The 20,483-nt window shown below is 50.1% G+C and overlaps 11 protein-coding genes across 11 annotated transcripts; 4 read left to right on the plus strand and 7 right to left on the minus strand.

Annotated features, from left to right (window-relative positions):
* Positions 1-31: 31 nt before the first annotated feature.
* On the minus strand, positions 32-1,307 carry ASPVEDRAFT_123314 (uncharacterized protein; the record flags this gene model as incomplete). Its single annotated transcript, XM_040806070.1, has 3 exons — positions 32-792; positions 862-1,037; positions 1,114-1,307. 3 exons carry the CDS (start codon positions 1,305-1,307, stop codon positions 32-34), a joined length of 1,131 nt encoding a protein of 376 aa, XP_040664118.1.
* Positions 1,308-1,765: 458 nt separating this feature from the next.
* ASPVEDRAFT_59747 (uncharacterized protein) lies at positions 1,766-4,627 on the minus strand (the record flags this gene model as incomplete). Its single annotated transcript, XM_040815499.1, has 3 exons — positions 4,175-4,627; positions 2,109-4,114; positions 1,766-1,896 (listed from the first exon to the last, which is right to left on the minus strand). Exons 1-3 carry the CDS (start codon positions 4,471-4,473, stop codon positions 1,766-1,768), a joined length of 2,436 nt encoding a protein of 811 aa, XP_040664119.1. The 5' UTR covers positions 4,474-4,627.
* Positions 4,628-4,756: 129 nt separating this feature from the next.
* Positions 4,757-5,760, plus strand: ASPVEDRAFT_454969 (cytochrome c oxidase subunit 7). Its single transcript, XM_040813302.1, has 4 exons — positions 4,757-4,904; positions 5,075-5,153; positions 5,229-5,289; positions 5,473-5,760. The coding sequence occupies exons 1-4, from the start codon at positions 4,876-4,878 to the stop codon at positions 5,613-5,615; spliced, it is 312 nt and encodes a 103-aa protein (XP_040664120.1). The 5' UTR covers positions 4,757-4,875; the 3' UTR covers positions 5,616-5,760.
* Positions 5,761-5,776: 16 nt separating this feature from the next.
* On the minus strand, positions 5,777-7,777 carry ASPVEDRAFT_185739 (uncharacterized protein). Its single transcript, XM_040808960.1, has 4 exons — positions 7,428-7,777; positions 7,029-7,366; positions 6,470-6,947; positions 5,777-6,384 (listed from the first exon to the last, which is right to left on the minus strand). The coding sequence occupies exons 1-4, from the start codon at positions 7,588-7,590 to the stop codon at positions 5,969-5,971; spliced, it is 1,395 nt and encodes a 464-aa protein (XP_040664121.1). The 5' UTR covers positions 7,591-7,777; the 3' UTR covers positions 5,777-5,968.
* A 545-nt stretch (positions 7,778-8,322) lies between these two features.
* On the plus strand, positions 8,323-9,743 carry ASPVEDRAFT_80016 (indoleamine 2,3-dioxygenase; the record flags this gene model as incomplete). Its single annotated transcript, XM_040816797.1, has 3 exons — positions 8,323-8,616; positions 8,678-9,304; positions 9,363-9,743. The coding sequence occupies 3 exons, from the start codon at positions 8,323-8,325 to the stop codon at positions 9,741-9,743; spliced, it is 1,302 nt and encodes a 433-aa protein (XP_040664122.1).
* A 598-nt stretch (positions 9,744-10,341) lies between these two features.
* Positions 10,342-11,223, minus strand: yaf9 (YEATS domain-containing protein YAF9; the record flags this gene model as incomplete). Its single annotated transcript, XM_040806253.1, has 3 exons — positions 10,342-11,045; positions 11,110-11,134; positions 11,191-11,223. 3 exons carry the CDS (start codon positions 11,221-11,223, stop codon positions 10,342-10,344), a joined length of 762 nt encoding a protein of 253 aa, XP_040664123.1.
* A 349-nt stretch (positions 11,224-11,572) lies between these two features.
* On the plus strand, positions 11,573-12,605 carry horA (ubiquinone biosynthesis protein COQ11; the record flags this gene model as incomplete). The annotated part of the gene is made up of 4 exons (XM_040814258.1): positions 11,573-11,618; positions 11,668-11,722; positions 11,784-12,124; positions 12,184-12,605. The coding sequence occupies 4 exons, from the start codon at positions 11,573-11,575 to the stop codon at positions 12,603-12,605; spliced, it is 864 nt and encodes a 287-aa protein (XP_040664124.1).
* Positions 12,606-12,713: 108 nt separating this feature from the next.
* ASPVEDRAFT_80019 (pre-mRNA-splicing factor SYF2) lies at positions 12,714-13,718 on the minus strand (the record flags this gene model as incomplete). Its single annotated transcript, XM_040816798.1, has 3 exons — positions 12,714-12,761; positions 12,817-13,455; positions 13,512-13,718. 3 exons carry the CDS (start codon positions 13,716-13,718, stop codon positions 12,714-12,716), a joined length of 894 nt encoding a protein of 297 aa, XP_040664125.1.
* A 722-nt stretch (positions 13,719-14,440) lies between these two features.
* ASPVEDRAFT_117695 (uncharacterized protein) lies at positions 14,441-15,922 on the plus strand (the record flags this gene model as incomplete). The annotated part of the gene is made up of 1 exon (XM_040805629.1): positions 14,441-15,922. A coding segment is annotated over one exon (1,482 nt), but the record flags the coding sequence as incomplete, so codon positions are not given.
* A 399-nt stretch (positions 15,923-16,321) lies between these two features.
* On the minus strand, positions 16,322-16,801 carry ASPVEDRAFT_125145 (Bys1 family protein; the record flags this gene model as incomplete). Its single annotated transcript, XM_040806245.1, has 1 exon — positions 16,322-16,801. One exon carries the CDS (start codon positions 16,799-16,801, stop codon positions 16,322-16,324), a length of 480 nt encoding a protein of 159 aa, XP_040664127.1.
* Positions 16,802-18,014: 1,213 nt separating this feature from the next.
* ASPVEDRAFT_50093 (arylsulfotransferase family protein) lies at positions 18,015-19,616 on the minus strand (the record flags this gene model as incomplete). The annotated part of the gene is made up of 2 exons (XM_040814259.1): positions 18,015-18,746; positions 18,813-19,616. 2 exons carry the CDS (start codon positions 19,614-19,616, stop codon positions 18,015-18,017), a joined length of 1,536 nt encoding a protein of 511 aa, XP_040664128.1.
* Positions 19,617-20,483: the final 867 nt, after the last annotated feature.

The following is a 20,483-nucleotide window of genomic DNA, read 5'->3' on the forward strand; positions in this document are numbered from 1 at the left end:
GAAGGGTAGAAAAAAAAAGGCTCATCCAAGTCTATGAAAGAGAAATGCCTCCACCAAGTATCTCTCCCCAGTCTCCACCCGCCCATACCCATTCACCCATACTAGGGTTCGCCCCGGCCTGGGCGCTGCGGACGAGGTCAACTAGACCCTTGAAAACGTTCGAGTATGTGGATGCAGAGCTCTCCTGGTCTTCCGCAACGGCAGATATATTCGTGCGGCCGACAGCGTCGGTGACGCCGTTGAGTTTGTCCACCGTCTCTATGGCAGGTCCTTTTTCAAAATAGTCTACCAGGATGAAGGCTGGTTGGCGCCCCCAGGCCGTTTTGCAGTCGGATGTCGCATCGCCAAGGTTTCCCTCGCCCCCAGATGGGGCGTTTGTGGTATCGATATAACTATCGTTGGGGGCTTGGTAGTCTAGGACAACGGTCTGATAAAGAAAGTGGTTCTGCAGCGGTAGCATGTTGGCTGCGATGGCAGAGGCGGCACTATCGACGGTGGACGGGCGATCGACGTTGCAGGAGAAGTTCGAGGACGATGTGACATCGTATGGGTTTTCGAAGATATACTGGAACTCGTCCATAAGATACGTCGCACCTGCATTGTCGCTCAACGGCGTAACAAACGTCATTAAACGGGTCCCATCATCAATTAGGCTCTGGAGTGTCGGCCAAGATGTTGGTGGCCCCTGGGTTGTAGGTTTGTAGGCATAATCGGTGATCTTTGCAGCCTGGAACTCTGCATCGAGGTCGGAGCCCTTTGCGTTGTCGGAATTCACCAACAAAACCGTCACCACTAAAGGACAACACACTTAGTATAAATATTCCTATCCGTGAAATTCATGCAATTTCCGACAAGCCTTACCTTCGTTTGGGTTTGAGTCCAGCCAATCCTTGATCTCAGATAGCCATGTGCTGAGTTTACCGGAATCTAAAAGACTGCAGGTCGAATGGCACAAATGCCATTCAGAACCGTCCTGGTGCACCTGGGCGGATACTAAGCGGACGCCAGCATCGAGTTGGACAGTAGTATTGTAATGCCTAGCACACACAGGCCAAGTCAGTCAACCAAGTATGGATACCGCGCCGTCGGCTGCAGAGGAAATGCCCAACTCACTGATTCCCAGAAATTGAATTACCAGTCGAACTATCTCGTAAAAATGCGCTATCGTGCGCTCCAAGATGGGTGATTTCACCGTATGACTTTGAACAAAGACTCGGAGAGTTGTTGCATGCTTTGGTCTCTCGAGGCGCGACAGACGTGGCAGCTGCCGCGAGGGGCAGAAGAGCGAGGAGCCCTGCCGCCAACATTTTGTGATGTGAAGCGGCAAGAGACCGTCGTTGGTAGATGCGAGGGGGAGGGAGGACAAGAGGCCTGGATGATTTCGAAGGAGTTGCCTGGCGCACGGGCAGGAGCGATTTGATGACAGTTGGTGATTGGAATGTTAGAGTTGCGTATGCGTATATTTATCGCGTCGTAAATAACAGGAACGCTGCGTGGACGGCTTCATTAACTTAAGGGAGGGAAGGAGAGAAGAAAAAGACATCAAGACGGGAAGACCCAGGCGGCACTGTCTCGTATTTCATGATTATTTATTTGGAAAGAGCCTTCCAACGGATAGTCGTCGATCTGGATGCAACAAAGGTGGGACCGGAGTGGCCATTATTGGTGTGTCACTTGAGTCTGAGACTCTTGGTCCTTTGGCAACCACGCCAAAAGGGTTCGCAGGAGGATTTGCGCTCCAGTCGCTCCACAACACTTGAAGAAATCAGACCTGCGCTATTCTTGGAGACAAATCGGCTGCGGCGCTGACGTTTGGGACGCGCCAGCCTGGCGTGGCGGAGCCAAACAGAGTCAGACGTGGGTTTCCGGGGCATTCGGCGTTGTTTCTTGGCACGCCTATTTATCTGGTATGGCCACAGCTTAAGTGCTACGAGGAATGGGGAAGCTGGAGTCTCAAGACTAATATACACATTATCTGATTATTACTATCGCGTGCTCTCATGTTACATCTTCTGCGATCGTCCTATCGTGTCCCTGGCGTCCGAGACGATGCCGTGGCGGGTCATTGTTCTCAATGTGCGACACATACAACCGAGCGAGACGCTCACCACTAATTAAACGTGGATTCCCGGCAATGTTGATATCTGAGATAACCCGTTCAATCGTGTATGGATTCACTGCACGCAGTGCCCGGTTTCGTCGCCTCGACCAATAAAAGGGACCGTACAGGATAAGCAGGCGTTTCAAGCAGGCACGATAAACTGGCGCCGACTGGACGATGAGGCCTCGATTTTGGAGCTCACGGAGGAGCATTATTCCCCGGACAAACGGAACCAGCCGTTCGTCGTGTCTGCCAGCCATGTGGTAGGACTTTAGCTTAGACGGTTGTATGATGAAACCCCACGAGATTATTGCTTGCTGCATATGGCGGTGAAATATTCTCTGCAGAGTCAAACAGTCACCACGTGGAGCTCTCGCAGCAGTTGCGGAATGTGATGAACTGGCCGAATAGCCGGGATAGCGACGGGCCAACCAGAGGCAACACGCGCGCAATTCGTCCCAGCGATCTGTCATTCCATATCGCTTCAGTAGTTCGTCCCACAACTTCAGTGGAACATTTGCACCCGCCTGAGAGAGACCCTGCAGGTAACGGAAAACAGACGCTAGGTCATGACGGGAGCGGAGATTGACTTGCTGAACAGGTCGACGCCCTGGTCGCCGGGGACCAAAAAGATAATTGACCATAAAAGTTACACTGTATTCATTTGGAGTGAAGCCTTTCATGAGCATATCAGTCACTACCCCTGCGGCTAGCGTTGTCTCTCCTGCTGCGATGTGCTTCCGAACGTGAATACTCATCAAGTCCAATCCATCACCAAGAAGCTCTTTGAGAACCTCTAATGTAAGATTGTATTGTCGCCAATCGCCAGCAATATAATGCGACTTCAGTAAGGCTATCTGAGTCTCGGAATCTTCAAACACATCATGATGCTGATCACTGTTGATTAATTCGGAAAGATGGGCCTGGCGGTTTTCGGTGGCGAGCCGACGTAGCAATCGTGCAAAAATGCTGTCTCCAACTGAGATATTGTTTTGCTCCAATATATCGAGTTTTTCGAGTACATCATGACTCCCGCCAGCTTTCCTAGCCATCTCGCGTAATGACTGGGGCCCAATAGATGTAACACGGAATGTTTTTAAACCAGACAAAATCATATCAAAAGTCAGGGCCTTGGTGGCAAAGACCCGAGCACCAAAACCATCGTTGAATCCGGGATCCTCAAGGTGCTCTTCCGAATCAAATTTGCCAGCCTCTTCGGGCCTAGATGACGTTGAATCGACTGTCTCAGCAGATCCGAACCGCTCCCTTGAGTATTGCCAGAGCATCTCTTTGGTGCTACTGCTCGAGATAAATGCTTCTGCGAAGTCGAGCAATGGTTGGAGTTCCTCCAATGACCGTGGGTGGTCACCTCGCGCAATTAGAAACTCATGCATTTGAAGCAAGTCTCGGGGCTTGCCAGTCGCTATCAACGCAGAAATGACCTGGCCATATACCTGGTGACCGTCCGTATGCTGACATATTTGTTCAAAGGCAATCCGGCGCGCCAGCAGATTATTAGGTGTCTTCATATATTCAGAAATATAAGAGGTAAAACACTGTGCGATATCGTTGGGGTCCGAAAGGTGCGGGTATTGGAGTCGCTTGTGCCAGTGCACAGCTTGACTTGGCTTTCCACGTTTAACATACCAACTCACTATACTTTGGTAAAGTTTGGGCCAACGTTGTCCTGTTTCATTCCACAGTCCTAGAGCATAATCGGCGATCTCGTTCAGAAATCCTTCTCGTTCTAATCCGCAGTCCACAAAGGTTTGCCAAAGCGTATCTGCAGTTTCTCCGTCCACAGGGATTTGAAGTCCACCAACCCGCCTCATTAATCCCTCCCAGATTTGTTGAGTACCAGCGTTGCCGTAATGCCGGCGCCGGTATTTCAGTAACTCTAACCAAAGCCCAAAGTCATTTCGGTGTGCAGGACTATCCACCAAACGCGTGCCAATGTCGCGAGTATGGCCAACATCTGACTCGTAATCTAGGCTCTCCAACTGTACCCCCAGTCTTTGCCAGCGTGTGGATGTTTCGTGTCGCAGCTGTGTACGGGGGCTATTGCGAGGAGACTTTCGATCTTGGTTTTCGTCTAATAGACATCGGTTTTCTGACTCTGGCCTTTGCTTTTCAATGGGATGCACTGTGAACTTCAATGGCTTCGTAGAGGGCTTCGAATGTTCATCCTTCTTCACTACTCGCGACTCGGCGGGTTCGGGCGTTGACGGTTGTGAATTTGATGATTGACATCGCAAACATCTCTTTTCAAGGTCAATCCGCAAGTGCTCAATTGCAGGCGGGCACAATATAAGCGAATCAATTAATGAGAGTGCCGATGGCCTCTTCAACAATCGGAGAAGAGCCGGGCGCATCGGTCTGACAAAGATGAGGGTAATTAGGAACGAGTGCAAGCATCCTGTCTTCCAGATCCTCTATTGGTGGTAATCGTGGAAACTTCGAGGAGTAACAGAGCAACAATCAGACTTTCATTATTGCTGCACGACGCGCGAGCTTTCCGGAGGGAGCTTTGGATAAATTTCATGGGGCGGAGATTATTGTCCGCAAAAACCACCATTCCAGAAAAAGACTAGCCTTGTCACATGATATTAGTAAGAGACTGTCTCTGAAAGGCGGAAGATTGAGGGAAGTCACGTGTAATATGAGCTGCGTTCGGGTCCACACATCTCGACATCAACTGATCGTTCGACTCTCGCCCGTCACTGCTGCTCCTATCCCCTCACAAAACCTCCTCCTTGCACTCATTTACCGCCAAAATGTTCCGCACAGCTCCTCGCATGGCCGGGTATGTCTCCCCGATGTTGTTGGGAAAGTTATCGCAGTTAATGAGGCGATTGGGCACGCATTCACGATCATGATATGCGCTGCTCAATTGGCCGAGTTCTGGCACCACTAGCAACACCACACGTCCCAATTGATACAGGAATTTGCTAACAAAGTCTCTCTCTTTTACAGATGGGTGTTCCGTGAGAACCGCGTCCCCTACTACCAGCGCCTCTTTCAGCAGCACGACGGCAAGCGTCAGTGGTGGCAGGTCAGTTCACGCACAACCCAGTTTTCTCCCTCGCGATAATCGAACGGCCATCTAACGCGGCTTATCTATCTCCAGACTTCCCGCAGCCCGTACATCATGTACCCCTACCTCATCTCCGTCTACGGTCTCGGTGCTGGTGAGTTACTACAACATGGAGACCAATTTGGGTGATTCAGTGCTGACTTGGGTGTAGCTACTATGTACGCCATGGGCCGTATGGTCTTCGTTAGTACCCCCTCTATTACATTCCAAAATTATTCTACGACATGTTGAACGGCGACGGTTTTTATTAAGAAACAATGCTAACATTTACTTACAGGGCCACAAGACCTGGATCTAAACAGATTCTGGAGTGCCATTGATATATTATCCAAATTAGTTTCCCTGGAGCCAATTGGCGGTGTACCTCTATGCTATTATGGGCTGATGGGTGGAAGGATATCGACGTTGTATATAAGCTAGAGCCCCAATGTGCGAATCTTTTCTTCAGCTCGTATCGCTATACAAATACCCGAAATGCGTAGCAGAAAACTTTTCCCTTCATGAGCTTGCAACCTGAATACTGGTAAAAGCCTGTAATATCGGCTTTTCCGGTTTCAAGGCTTCGGATTCGAAAGTTTGGTATTGAACTATCTACTAGTTGTTCTACCCGTTTATTCGCTTACTTGTGGCTAACACGCATCTAATTGTGCTCAATTTTGGGGCCTGACACGATTCAATTTCTGAGAAAAATGTTTATGAGCTCTAGTTAATGGAGATTCATATATCATTAAGAGCGTACAGTCACGAGAACGGCACCAGGGACACTAACGCCTCTAGTCACTCAATGCAGCCCGGAACTGCTCCACAAACGACCACACCTCAGAGAAAGTGTTGTACAGTGGAGCTGGGGCAACACGCACTACACCGGGCTCCCGCTTATCGCAAACAATCGCAGCCTCTTGCAATCTACTGGCCACCTTTTGCAGCAAGCCAGGCTTGAGAAGAAGGCTCAGCTGCGCGCCTCTTTCTTTAGGGTTTGACGGGGTGATGATGCGGAACGGACGAGTGTCGTCTGTTGTGTCTTTCAATAAGAGGTACTCTAGATACCCTGTCAATTGGACGGATTTGTGGCGCAGCTCGGTCATTGATGTTTCGTCGAATACGGATAATGAGCCACAGAGACAGGCTAGGTCAATGGCTGATGGGTTTGAGAGCTGAAAGCCTCCCGCGCCTGGTGTAGGCTTGAATTCTGCCGAAGGATTATGTCAGGATTTTATCCATTGGCAAGTTGGGGGCAAGGCTATAGAATGCGGGGTGAAGGATCTCTTGCTTACTGTTGTCCATTTTGAATCTGACGGATCTATCACCACCGTACCACCCTGTCAACCTGTGCCGGAATTGGGGAGAATCCTCTCCTTGGCTATAATCGACGCTTCCGTGTCTCTCGTGAACGAATAGGCCACCAATGGCCCCAGGCCCAGCATTTCCGTACTTGTAGGTGCACCATGCTGCGAAATCTACGTTCCAGTCGTGGAGCTTCAGCTCGACATTTGCGTATGCATGGGCGAGGTCCCATCCGACGACAAGACCTTTTGACTGTGCGTACTCCGTGATTGTTTTGATGTCAAAGAGTTGCCCGGTGTAGTACTGAATACCTGGGAGGAGGAGCAAGGCTGCCTCATCGGCATGCTGATCGATGTATGATAGGATCTTTTCCGTGGAGATCTTGTACTCCCCATCCTCTGGGCCAATGAGCACCATAGACTGCTTCGGATCGAGTTCATGCCAACCGATGTGCGATTCGATGGCGTACTAGGCCTCGGCGTCAGTTTAGCTTTTGGAGACTGTTTGACGTAGGTACTACAAGAAAAAAGGTAACGTGGCATAACATACATGATCGCTAGGGAATGCCTTCCAATCGAGCAGGATCTTGTGCTTAGTGGCTGTGGGCTTATAGAAGCTGGCCATCAACATATGCAGGTTTGCTGTGAGAGTGGCCATTGCCGTGACTTCCTCTGGTGCCGCCCCGACCAGCTTACACATCGAGCTTGCGGCCTGATCAGCGAGCAGTTGCCATGGCTCGAGGGGGGAGTCTTCAATTTTCGTGAAATGGCCGTTGACCCCGATTGATGACCATGTGTTTAGTTGTGCTTCTAAATACCTCGAAACGGCCTTGGGCTGGATCCCAAGGGAGTTGCCGCAAAAATAAATACAAGGGTCACTTGATAGATCTGGAACGTGGCCTGTTAGGTAGGGGTTCAGAATAACACCGGGGTCTGTTGTGGAACATACTGGGCTTTGCGAGCCTCTTAGAGGCAATATTGGCCTTTGAGGGCACAATGAACTTGTGACGAAAGGCAGCCAACGGATCTGCAGCGTCTAAATATGCAGCGTAGTCTTTGGAGGCTGCATTCTCTGGGAACACAGGCTTCAAGCCGTTGACGTGATTGGACATGGTGAGAACGAAGGAATGCGTCTGGAGAGAGATGCAGAGAAGAAGAGGGACACAGGATGATCCAGAGAAAACATAACGGAGAAGGTGCACAACTTAGCCTTCACTCTTTATAGCGGGGAAGAGGGCGCAGTTGATACGACTAGCAAATACTCCGCTGAAGCTTGCTTCACTACAGTAGAAAATCGGCCAGATCCGCTTCGTTGGGAGGCAGCCCGGATGCTGTTCCGTCCCCGCTGCCTCCAAGTCTCTCAGCCAGCCCGGATGCCTTCCGGGTCCCACTACTGGCTGGATCAATATCGCATCTTCTTCGAATCGCCTGGATTTGCTGGTGTGCTCGTCTAGGTACGTATCACATTTCCTTCACCACCCGTGTCGCAATCTCAGGCCTATCGCTAGCACCACGGTGTCCAACGCATGCACGCCAGTCCGGAAGGTGACACAATGGCGTACTTGGTACCTGTTCCGGGCCTTTGTTTCCAATCCCGACCCTGCTGTTGTCGCTATCCACTGCCTGGTCATTAGTGAATAGTGACTAGTGAATACTGGGGTGATAACATTTAGTTCGAGATCGAAGTCATCCGGGCCCGCTTCTTTCCGCCATGCCATGCACAAACACAGCAGTGCTACTATTTACCATATTTAAGCAGCACCGCATATGTTTACCCTGCCTGATGCTGTGTTTGACAGACCATTTATTTCTCATTCCCCCCTGGTATTCCTAGCCCTGCAAAAATGCTCCACTCACCGGAATTTTCACTTGATGAATACGAAGTCTCTCTTCGAAACGGGTTCCTCCCGGATGCTCTTCCGTTGCAGCGTTTACCAATCCCGTACTACGCCCCATGGGAAAACATCGCACAGGATTTGGTTGCCCGTATACATGAAGGTACAATAAGAGAAGATGTTGAGAGTCTTCCCGTTCTCTCCACCTCGGAGTTACAGACAACGCCGGAATGGAGGAGGGCATATGTGGTACTGGCATATCTCACGCATGCCTATGTCTGGGGCGGCGAAACCCCCAAAGATGTGTGTATCAGAGCCTACATGCTTCAACAATAATGAAGCTAACTGGAGTTAATTCTGCTAGATACTGCCATCAGCCATTTCTGTACCATTTATGAAGGTAGCGGAGCACCTGGAACTACCTCCATGCGCTACATATGCGGCCCTCAACCTGTGGAACTACTCAACTACATCACCCAACTCCGACCTCACGTGTGCTGACAACCTCTCTGTGACGTTATCACTCACTGGGACCAAGGATGAAGAATGGTTCTTCATGATATCGGTTGCCATGGAAGCAAGAGGCGCCCAGATCGTCCAGTTAATGCTCGATACTATCCAAGCGGTTACAGCCGGCGATCACCAGCGGGTAGCCGCATACCTTAATCAGATCAATGAGGGATTCCATGAGCTATCCCGGATACTAGAGCGAATGTACGAGAAGTGTCGCCCTGCCGTATTCTTCCACCAACTCCGTCCCTACCTCGCCGGAAGCAAGAACATGGCCTCGGCTGGCCTACCAAACGGTCTGTTCTATGATATCGGGGATGGAAAGGGCGAGTGGCGTCAATATAGCGGTGGTAGCAATGCCCAAAGCTCGCTTATCCAATCATTTGATGTATTCCTGGGTGTCGAGCACTCGGCTATGGGGAGCCCTACTAAAGCTGAGCTTCCCAAAGCCCAACCGTTGGGAAAGACTCCATACATACAGGTAAGCATTGCTCTTTGCTTCTCACCTATAAGCAGCCAAATCCTAACTCCACTCACAGGAAATGAGAAACTACATGCCCGGCCCTCACCGGCGATTCCTAGAGATGCTCACCCGAAGCTCGAACGTCCGGGAATTCGCAATGGCCTGCAAGCTCGGTTCATCTGTAAGAGATGCATACAACTCGGCCGTGATGTCTCTGGGTTCCTTCCGCGACAAGCATATCCAGATCGTAGCAAGGTATATCATTATGGCGGCGAAGCTCCCTCCTCCAGAATCAGCGCCTGTACGATTAAACCTGGCAACATCGACACATACGCAGATGAAAAACTCGAATGAGAAGGTTTCGGCGGGGCTTAGTGGGACAGGGGGGACTGATTTGATACCCTTCTTGAAGCAGACTCGTGATGCGACTAAGGCTGCAGCGAACTATGCCGGTTGAGTTGGGTTGGGCTGGGGGTTGAGTACTTTAATGGGAATGATTATTACGACCCTAATTACGTATATAGTGGTAGAGATACACCCTTCCTTTATTTTATTAGCCTTAGCGAGCATGAAACAGAATCAACCAGTTCATCATCAAGCCAAACGACAACTTAGATGTGTATACTGGTTGATAATTTCAAGTTTTTGTTCGGATAATGAGTTGCCGCTATCTAGTTTAAATATTGCTAGTCGAGTAGGACCCGCGCGGTGTGTTTCCAAAATACATAATTCAATCATTGCATGATGCTGAACGCTCGAAGACGCATGTGGAGTCTGCATAATATGCCTCGCTCGCACAGGTGGGCCATCCTATGACTCTGATTCGGGGCCTGGAGGTCGCATTTATTGTGGCCTCTTTGCGAGGGAAAGGCGGGGGAGAACCATACTCCTCAGGAGGTATCGAGGTCGAATATGTCCTGTCATCTGGCGGTGTGAACGCACGGGGCTCCTTCGAGGGCATGCCAGAAAATATCGAGTGCTCGTTTGAATATAGTGGACTAAATCCTGGCTGAGACGTTTCTAGTCGTGGGTATCGTCTATTAAAAGGTTATCGTTTATCTCTTCTTGTGAGACTGCGTCGGAACTCCTTCGCTTTCCCGTAGCTCCGCTAACCGCTTCTCCCGTTCAATAAGTCGTTCTTTTTCATCCTTGATCATCTGTTCCACAGTCTTATTGGCTTCGCTTAGCCTGTCGAGCTCCTTATTTTCCGCCGTCCTGCTATAAGGGTTGTCGGCTGTCTCGTTATACGGGATCTCGGCCGTCCTCCCACCCCGCTGTTGCTGAGCCTGTTTCGCATTTTTCCCACCCTTTCCCTTCTGTGGCTGAGGTGTCCCCGACCCTCCAGTAAGGTACTCATAAAACTGTTCCACGGGCTCATTGAACACAACCTCCTCGTAATTCTGACTAACGACGACCTCCCTGCGCTCCTTCATACCTTCTGCATCGGGACCGTACGGGTGTAGCTTTAAACTATGCCAAAGTGTCTGCGGCTTCTCGGTCGATTCTGGAACGAAGTAGATCTTGATCTGAATTTCGAATTCACCCCATCCGGTCTCGACAACCTCATAGGGCGCGTTCTCGACCGTGCGAACATTTTGTGCATACGTCTCATGGAGTTTGAATTGCACTTTCTTTAACCAGTAGGAAATATCTTCACCGTTGACACCCCGGACGTATACGCGCCATTGGTGGGTGTGATCCGCAGGTACACCTTCTGGTTTGGCGTCTGGATCGAATGGTGTCGCTTCGCTGCCAAAGACTGCGTAGAAATTAGTTATTGGCGTTCACATTTGTTTTGCAACATCTGCAAATAGAGGACATACTGAATGGTCGAAAAATTGAGACACCCTTGTAACTCTCACGTCAATCTTAAATCCCTTATCTTGACTCTGCGTGGCACTCACCCTGACTCGTTTGGTACCCGTTGCGGAGGGCATATTGTCGGTTCCAGTATAGTATTGAGATTGGTATAGTTCAGTTTATCCGTGAGCGGCAAATTTAAAAACTTGAAAAGTTGCAAGGTTGAAGCTTGATGAGAATCCGTGTCGCGTTCTCTCTTTTCTCGGCGCAGGGAGTGGCACGTGACAATGCGGAGCGATAAGAGCCCCGATAAGAACCGTGGGTACAATGCAGGTGGTGCCATCGAGCTCCGGCAGAGCTTCTTCCGCAGTGGTTTCTGCCGTCACAGCACATTCATATTTGTCCAAGGCGCCAACGTACCGGTCATAAGCGTATCTAATTATTTCGCTTTCCAATTGAGCCGAAAACGCGCTGTATTTGGAAACAATGGCCTCCAAGAAACTTGTTGTCGCGGGTGGAAATGGATTCTTGGGTATTCCGCTGCGCTCAACCTCATATCTCATACCTGCTAACTAGCACAGGGTCGAGGATTTGTAAATCTGCTGTCGCAAGAGGCTGGACGGTCACTTCACTCAGGTATGACTCCCCTTTATTGTGGCCGTATTCGTCTCGCCAATCTAATTTACTCTTTCAATAGTCGATCTGGAGAACCACGGTGGGATGCCGTCACGAGCTCGCCTCAGCGTCCGGGATGGGCGAAGTCGGTGGAATGGGCTAAAGCGGACATACTGAAACCCGATACGTATAAGCCTTTTCTAAAAGAAGCATCGGCGGTGGTTCATAGCATGGGCATTCTTCTTGAAGCCGATTACAAAGGAGTAGTTCAAGGGCGGGAACCGATCATATCAGGCTTACAGAGGGCCTTCAGCTCGTCGAAAAGAGGAAGCCAAGATCCTCTTCAGAGGAAAGAGGGTGAGGCGCTCAAGTCACAGGAGCAGAATGGTCAATTTACATATGAACTTATGAATAGGGATTCTGGTAAGTACGCTATAAATTTATCGCAGAGCAAGACTAACACCCTGTTTGCGATTGCACAGCTATTGCTTTAGCGCAAGAGTCCTTAAACGAGCATGCGTCGACCTTTGTGTACATTTCTGCCTCCTCAGGTGCCCCGATACTTCCAAGCCGGTATATAACAACCAAACGAGAAGCGGAAACAACGATATCCTCCCAACTTCCGGAACTGCGAAGTGTCTTCATGCGACCTCCGTTCATGTACGACTCAAGCAGGAAGTTCACCTTGCCCATAGCCCTTGGCGGTTTTGTTGGATCGCAATTCAATCAGCTTTTGGGTAACAGGTTGAGTTTCTTTGGATCGATGGTGGACAAGCCGTTTCAGGTGGACACTGTAGGCGAGGCTGTGGTTGAAGCACTGGATGATCCGTCGATAAGCGGACCAGTCGGACCGAGAAAGATCGAAGCCTTGGCCACTAAGGCGTGGAGAAAAAGCATGCTCTAAATGGCAGTCACTGATTGTTCCACTGCCTCGTCGTGAAATTTCGCTGACTGGATATTCAAAACTGCGGCCGCAATGCGCCGCGTGCACTGTATATTAAATGTAGCAATATCATATCATAGTACCTCGTTCAAAACTATCACGGATCTCGGTCGTGTACTAGAAAATGGTTAATTCATCATATCCGTGAGAGCTCAATGAAGTGGGCACGAACCTTGTTGTAGAAACGAGCAAGCTTCTGGTTGAATTGCTTGTTCTTTTCGTTAATGTACGTGACGTCGGAGTCTTCCTCGCCTCCGCGACGGTCTCTTCTCTTCTTCAGGCGGACCTCTTCTGCCTTCTGCAGGTCTCCAACGAGCTTATCGACGGCGGCACGGTCAGGCTTGCTGTCAGTAAATCCAACGGTGTCAGCAGTTGAATAGAAACTGCCATTCTTATCAACGGCAATCATCTCTCCATCACTGGTTTCGACGATTTCAAGATCGCCATTCGCAGCAGCTTTTTCGATTGCTGCAAGCTTGTCGTTCTCGTAACCTTCCAGATCAGGTTTCATCTCCCGCAGCTGCCGCTTGTACACTTTCCGGGCGTCCTGGGTATAATCCTGGAATGCAACGTCGTCTCGGTGGCGCTGCTTCTTTTCCATCCGCCTATCCCATTTTTCGGACTCGTCGACAGTCCAGTCCCACGCCCGTTTACGCTCAAAGTCCTCGCCAGCCGCCTCTGTATCAGCTTTCAGTAAGTTGTGAGAGGCGAATGCATGTTTGCGTGACAACGAGGATAGAACGGATGGATCTGTCGCGAGTCGCTGGGTTTCGGCCGCTGTCTCTTTCAGGTTGCGCTCGGTTGCAGATTTCTATTACAGCATTAGATTCAGCGGCGCGGTGGGGATCCGATTTGAAAATTACTTACAGCGCGCGCTTGGAGTGCTTTGAATCTCTCCCGTCTTGAGCGGGCTTTTGCAGCTGAATCATCCTCCTTGCCTTCTGTCTGCTCTGTTTTCGAGGGTTCATCCGACGAGTTGGACTCTGCTCCCGATTTTGTCGGCGTTTCTTCAGCGACCTCAACCTCGGCGGGTGGTTCCAGAGAAGTCTGTTTGGGTTCGTTTGCGGCTGACATGGCGATTTAGGTGACCTCAATTATCCGACCAGCAGAAAAACGGCTTTATTTCCAAGGCGAGGGGTGGGTATCTTTTGATGGAATTTGGTTAAACGGAACTGTCGCAAGCATCTGACGTTCAAATAGAGAAACAACCGCAGAGATCCAAAGGCGCATTCAACTTAAGACTGACCGCTTTATTCACCGCCTCCATTGTTTAGCGCACTACGTCAGGTGATCAGAACGGGCTCGGTCCCTGGTGGACGTTGGACGTTGGAGATGTTGGCAACAGCTCGCATTACTCTTGGTGTTGAGTTTTGGTTTCTATCGAATGTGAGTCTCTCATGATTGAGCATGTTTGTTATCGCCTTGGGCGGCCAGCTCGGCGGGCATTCTATGGGCTACGACCTGCATTGCGACCGTTCCGCGGCAATACTACGAGTGCCATTCACAGCAATCGCGGCCCTGTGCAGTCCGAACTACTCAGATTTGCTCTGACTAGGAAAAGCCAAACTGAGAATCCGGAGTTAAACTTTGAGAAGCTCTTTAGAGACTTGTTTCTGGAGCAATGGCCTTTCAACTCCGCTCCAGCCCCATTGTGGACCACGAATCCAGGAGATCCATCCTCAACGAAAGCTGCCCTGAACCGAGCAGAACATCTTCACAGCCTACAACATTTCATAGAGAGGGAGTTGGCCGATACTACGGTCGGAGATGATTTTATGACCCGGTATGGAAACGAGTTTAGAAGGGCAATAAAAAGCTGCGAGCGGCACCACACATATGGCGACATTCTTTCGTTCATCAACGGGGTCGATACAAGACTAAAGCGACTCGGTAGCAGGATGCATGTGGATTTTCACTCCTTGGGTATATACTATGCTTGTCTCACCTTGTCTGAGTGCTCTCTGGACTATCATATGCGGTGTTATCTTGCTGCTGCCGATTCGCCCATAAAGAAGTTCAGCGAAGAGGAGAGTCTTTCTCTAGTGAAAGGTCTCTTGTCATCCCTCCAGTCCGTGTCTTTTCAGGATCCCACGCGCGACACGAGTAATTTACTTCGTTTGATCAATGGGGAGCCCCAACCAGATGCCTCAAATCTGCATCAAATACTCCACTGGTCCAGAGACGATGCCAAAATGAGCCAAGTAGAGGATTATCTGGCCCTCCTCGCCCAGACCGGTGACACCACCATTCGTCGTCTTATGTGGGAAAAATATTTGCGCAGTGACGAATCCGAGCTCACAAGCTTTCACTCTGGGTACGTATACGCCGCGTCCATGGTCCGTGCTGGAAAGTCAGACGATTCCTTGGCTGCGCTGAGGACACTGTCGAAACGTGCTGGAAATAATTTACCTCGTATATCTGAGTTTGAAGATTTGAATGACCTTTTGGGAAACGACGCCATCAACGAAGAATTATGTCAGCTTGTCAGTGAAGAAGAGTACGCAAAGATTCTCTACGCCCAGATTAGTGAGGTTGAGAAAAGACTCGGGCTTAGAGTGGACGACCAAATCCGCAAAGGAATCTCTGACCCCTCTGCTGGCGAGCAGCCTCTGATCACCATTGATGGAGATAGCTCTGGTTTTGAAAGCCCCGAGAGGCTGGTTGCAGAAATTAAGGCTCTCGGGTGCTCTAAATACGCCGCCGACCTCAATAACATCGGCGATTTACTGGACGAGTTTGATGGAAGCTTTATACCTACCTGTGTTCCTTCATGGCCAGGCTCCGATGCGGAATTCTACTGGGCACCTCAACGCTCGTCGGTTGGACTCCACAACACGCCCTGCCAAAAAGTCGACGACTTCCCGGACGCGTCATTATTGGATTCAGGACTGGTAAAAGTTACCCCAGGTCATAACCAAACCTCGTATGCTTTTGGACAGACTCTCCATTTAATGCAGCTTGGATATCTTCTCGTGAAACGGCAACCACCGACCTTTGGAGGACATGTTGATGCTTCACCTCAACTGGAAGAAACCGGATACCTGGTTACCTGGGACCGGGCTTCTCGTAGATTCCTGATTGTTTTCGCCGGGGTCGAGCATGGAGTGGTCGACCCTCTTACTGAGTCCCACATCCGTGCTGGGCCCTCCGGTAAGGATGCAATTATGGAAATCAACCCCCTGAACTACAAACATACGTTGGGTCCAGACATATATATTCCCAACTACCGACTTCAAATGGATCCGAGCCCCGATTTGATTTTCGACAAGCGGACGTGAATCGTCCAGCGTGACAAGCAAAGAATCTAGTTGAGGCTCAAATTAGGGCTACGATGAATCGACAAACGCAGTATTTCACTGGCAGGTATACGATCGGGATTGCTTTGCAGTATCAAAAATCAAGATCAATGTATCGGCCGCAATGTTATAAAGTCATTGGTTGATCAGTTACCAAATACATATATACTGGTCGGAGCACCGTCATAGTGTATACTTACTGCATTAAGTATCTGTGAGGAGTGAAATAACATTCTCCACTACCTACTACCTCACTCCTTTATTACTACAATGCAGATATACCATCATCACCCACCACATTGCTTATTCGATCCCAATATCCAAGTCTTCTTCCAATCTGACCCTCCATAGCCGAATTTTCCAGCTCAACACCATTTCAGATCATGTATATATCTCCCCATCCCCCGCAGCACAAACGACCAGCATCAAGTCTGCCGTCGCATCATTCAACATGCGCACCTGACTCCCACTAGGCGGAATTCCCTCGTCCCAATGAATCGCTGGCTCCGATGGAATAAGACTCACAGAATCCCCCTCGAACGGATCCCCAAAGACATCGGACAGATCATACCAAACAGTATCGTTAACAAGATTATACGCAAAGACTGTCTGCGGAGCACTGGTGTACAGCCCATCCGGAACGGTGGTGATCTTGATCGCAATACCACCGGTCCTCGGGTCGCTTCTAAAGACCTCGTAGTACTCCATGCCCGGGTACAGGACAATCTCGGAGCTAATATCCTGCCCGACGGACCAGAGATAGATGGGCATGGGGCAGTTGTTGTTGACGACGGCCCGGCCGAGGGGAATGGTCTCGTTCGGTGGCATCTGCATGATTTTGTTGTCTTTCATGTCGGCCATCCTAACTGGGGTAGCTGCGCCGAGGGCAAATGGTGCGGCTAGGGCCGAGGTGACGGCAAGGAGGGAGGCGAAGCTGAGATGCATTTTGAGTTGGATTGGGTGGATGTTTTTGGCTTTGCTTTTCTTGTTTTGGGGACTGGTCCTGTTCGATGCTTGGCTATTCGTCGATTCCAACGGCTTCAAGTACACCTTTATATCCCTCTCCCTTTCACTGCAGGCCTCTTTCATTCTTCCCCTATCCGAGATGCAACGGTAAATTTATAGCATCCCAGTAGCCCAGCGTTCCAATTACACCCGTTCTCAAGGTCTCTTCCCACCCGGGAGGGAGCGTGCAACCATACGATCCGGACCAAAAGACGCAATTCCGTACCAATAAAGAACCTTTCATCTCCTTTTATTGTTGCTATCATAGTCAATTCGAATCAAGGGTACCCCCTACACCCGAACTGCTCAGTGATCAGGGATAAACATTATGGGAGGCAAGGGTCATACAAGAGACCAACTCATTCCACCCTTATCCAACGATCAAGGACATTGCGATCTAATGGTAGGACAGCAGGCGTACCTGCATGAACGCATGAACAGGTACAGGCATGCGCCTAGGTATCCGGATAACACGAGACATCGACACTGTAGCAGTGCTAGTAATTACCGCTTTAGTGGATGTATGACAGCTCCAGGGCAGCCGGAGAGCTAGTGTGGGTCATGGGAAACCTCCGAACTTCGATATAGAGCAAAAGAATCACGACATAGTCAGAAACAGATTCAATCTAGCTAAATGTGGAGGTGAAAGCGACTGCCGACCCGACGATCTCTGGCTTGGACGGAGGCAGATGGAATGGCCCGATTGTTGAGGAATCGAGTGGTGATAAAGTGGCCGTGATCACGACATGGACCCAGACGATGAGGAAATGCGATCGGTCCATATTTATTTTAGGCGCGTCGGCTAAACAACTACAACGAGAGCTTATTTTGATGACGTGGGCCGGTGAATTGCGGCCTATCTGAGAGAAATAATAATGCTGATACTACTAATAAGCAATAGCAACACATATATGGTGTATATACATGATGAACCTCTTTCAATGTACATCTTCGGCTCAGACCCGCCGGCGGTTCGGGCGGGAACTGTCCCTGGTGTCACAGACTCAAGAGAGCCACGATTCACAAACTACCATTGACAGTACAAGGATAATGCGACCAGCGTTTCCATCTACTGAGACTCTTCTGGCTCCGTGGTCTCTGACTCCGTGTTCTGTTCAATGGACATGACTTCGGACGTTCCCAGCGGAATGGTATCCTTTCGGGCAGTGACCTGAAGGAACCCGCCACGCAAGCCATGCAGCTCAATGTTAGCTTCAAAGCCGTCCCGCTTGAGAATGGCTTCGAATTTGGGCTCGGACGCGTCGGAATAAGGCGAGGAGTTAATGACCCAGTTGTCGTACTCCGTCGCCCCGTTCCAGCTCATGTGGAGCATGACGGAGTCTGGACCTGTCCGTTGAACGACCAAAGCAGGCTTCCAGAATGGAGTCGCCTTCCACGGGCATTTATAGCCGCGGTATGATGCAACCGCGTTGTCCTCGCCGAACCCAACGGTGAGGACCTCCTTCCCATCCGCGTCGAATTCTTTTACTCGTGCGATTGAACCGTAACCCAAGACTACGTGGTTGGTCTGTTCGCTGAGGAGCTGGTAGCTTCCTTGGCTGACACTGTGGATTACATCGTCTTCGTCGCTCAGGACCCGGAGTGTTTTGGCCTTGTGGTTGACCAAGTCGACCTCATAGCTCAGACCAGTGGTCGCTGCTACCGAGTCGGACGGGGTGTTTGCGTTGTTGAACAGATTCATCACAAAGCCCTCCTCGGTCTCGTTGTATATGCGGATGTCATGTTGCCAAGAGAAATCGCCATTCTCATCGATCTCAAAATCGCCAACGCCTTTCTCGCCCTGATGGAGGTCAGTAACAAGTTCATGTACCTTGGAAGAGAAAAAAGAAGATGGGGGTAAACGTACGCATAGTCTCCACATGATAGTACCATTGTTGTGGACGAAATATGCAGACCAATAGTGTCGGAGCGAGATAAGGTACCCATCCTCCATGAGTTCAACTGAGTTGATATGGTAGGCATCATAGGGCGTCTCTTGGGTTCCAACATCTTCTCCCCAGAGCTGCTTCGATTCTTCCAAAGGCACTGCGTCCAGGTGGTCCAGAGCACTCCAAGAAAATACAATTTCGTTGGTTGCGATATCGATCTCATAGAACTGAGAGTCCAGCATAAAGCTGTCCGGCGCGCCGCCGAGAGCCGTCAGATCTTGTTGGGTTACATTGTAAGCCGTCACCAGCAGCGTATTGCGATGCGACACACGGCTTTCGTGGAGATCAATGTATGATTCGCGCGGTTGGCCGTCTGGAGAGACAAAGTCACCATTGAGTGTGACGGTATTGATCTCGCGATAAGTGTTGTCGAGAATGTGGACGGTGCCGTACCCAAAACCCAAGTCCGTCATGACACCCGCCCAAAAGGTAATGACATCCTCGTTGAAAAGTTTCTGGACCATGAAGTTGGCGGTAACCTCTTGCGGTCCCTGGTAGATTAGTTGGGCGTTCTCATCGTATATAAGAGCGGCGGTTCCGCGCTCTTGGTTTCCACGGGGCCCGATGAAGATGTACCCGGGGTCCGTTTCGCCGCTCTTCTCTACCGAAACTTTGGGAGGAAGAAAAGGTTCAGTCTGCAGGGTCATGAATGGCCAGTTGTCGGCGCGGACTCCCAGGGACAGCAGTAAGGTGCTGCAGACAGTAAAAAGCCGGCCCGCCATCCTGCATGCGGGTATCAATATATTCAAATGCGAAATGAAAGTAGGTATATATACAGGCGATAACGAGTGTGGCAAAAATGAGCGAACGACTGCGATATATTAAACAGGAGTAGGTAGAAGAAACAAAAGAAAACAATATAACACAAAGGAGGCCGGATACTGGTCAACAGCATATCTTCCTGGCCAGCATTTAAACGAACCGGCCAGACGAGATGAGGATGAGGGATTAGCCACAGCAAGTGGCAGCGCACTCCACCGCCTTTGCTGCGAAGCCTTCAAGAGGCTGACCGCCAGGGCACGACCCCAGAGGACGCGCAATTCTGCGGCGCGGGCACGAAACAGCTGCCAACGAGCGAATGACGATCTTCATGGGCTTCAAATCAATTGCCATCTTGGGCGTGTCATCCTGTGTCAACCAAAAAAAAAAAACATAGTCAAGGTTGTCGAAACGGCAGTTGTCTCTAGTTGGGTAGCCACGCGGCGGAGGCGACCTCATTTTGCCGGCCAATGGTTCCGCTGTCCCTGTTCTCGCGTGGTTAAAAGCTTTAAGCGTCCCAGATTCTGATGCTGTGGCCTCAGGCCGACACCCGCGACAAAACTTTATGTTGCTTATGCCACTTATGCCCATTCCAAATTCGGGTTAGCTCGAAACCATAAACTAACATTCTTTGGGATACGTTGCCGACCGCGTTTTTTACTCCTTCGAGACATGGAAATCGGCCTGGACAGAGCATCAAGGGGACCAAAGCTCACAGTCTCCATCGAATTGGAGAACTTCTTTGGCGTTTTGTCGCAGAAGGATTGAATCCTGTGGCTCCTGAAACTTTCCAGGGCCCGCTATGTCTGAATCTTCTGAGCCCAATCTTC

Source organism: Aspergillus versicolor (genome assembly GCF_001890125.1).
Source record: "Aspergillus versicolor CBS 583.65 unplaced genomic scaffold ASPVEscaffold_2, whole genome shotgun sequence".
Classification (NCBI taxonomy): domain Eukaryota; kingdom Fungi; phylum Ascomycota; class Eurotiomycetes; order Eurotiales; family Aspergillaceae; genus Aspergillus; species Aspergillus versicolor.

What these genes read in the sequence shown, in the direction of transcription:
- ASPVEDRAFT_185739 (XM_040808960.1), bottom strand. Translation starts at nt 7,590, where the DNA reads ATGTCCAATCACGTCAACGGCTTGAAGCCTGTGTTCCCAGAGAATGCA. An exon ending in AGGCATTCCCTAGCGATCAT is followed by an intron (nt 6,948 to 7,028) that starts GTATGTTATGCC and finishes GCCGAGGCCTAG; the next exon opens with TACGCCATCGAATCGCACAT. An exon ending in CAGATTCAAAATGGACAACA is followed by an intron (nt 6,385 to 6,469) that starts GTAAGCAAGAGA and finishes ATCCTTCGGCAG; the next exon opens with AATTCAAGCCTACACCAGGC.
- ASPVEDRAFT_454969 (XM_040813302.1), top strand. Translation starts at nt 4,876, where the DNA reads ATGTTCCGCACAGCTCCTCGCATGGCCGG. An exon ending in ACAGCTCCTCGCATGGCCGG is followed by an intron (nt 4,905 to 5,074) that starts GTATGTCTCCCC and finishes TCTCTTTTACAG; the next exon opens with ATGGGTGTTCCGTGAGAACC. An exon ending in CGTCTACGGTCTCGGTGCTG is followed by an intron (nt 5,290 to 5,472) that starts GTGAGTTACTAC and finishes ATTTACTTACAG; the next exon opens with GGCCACAAGACCTGGATCTA.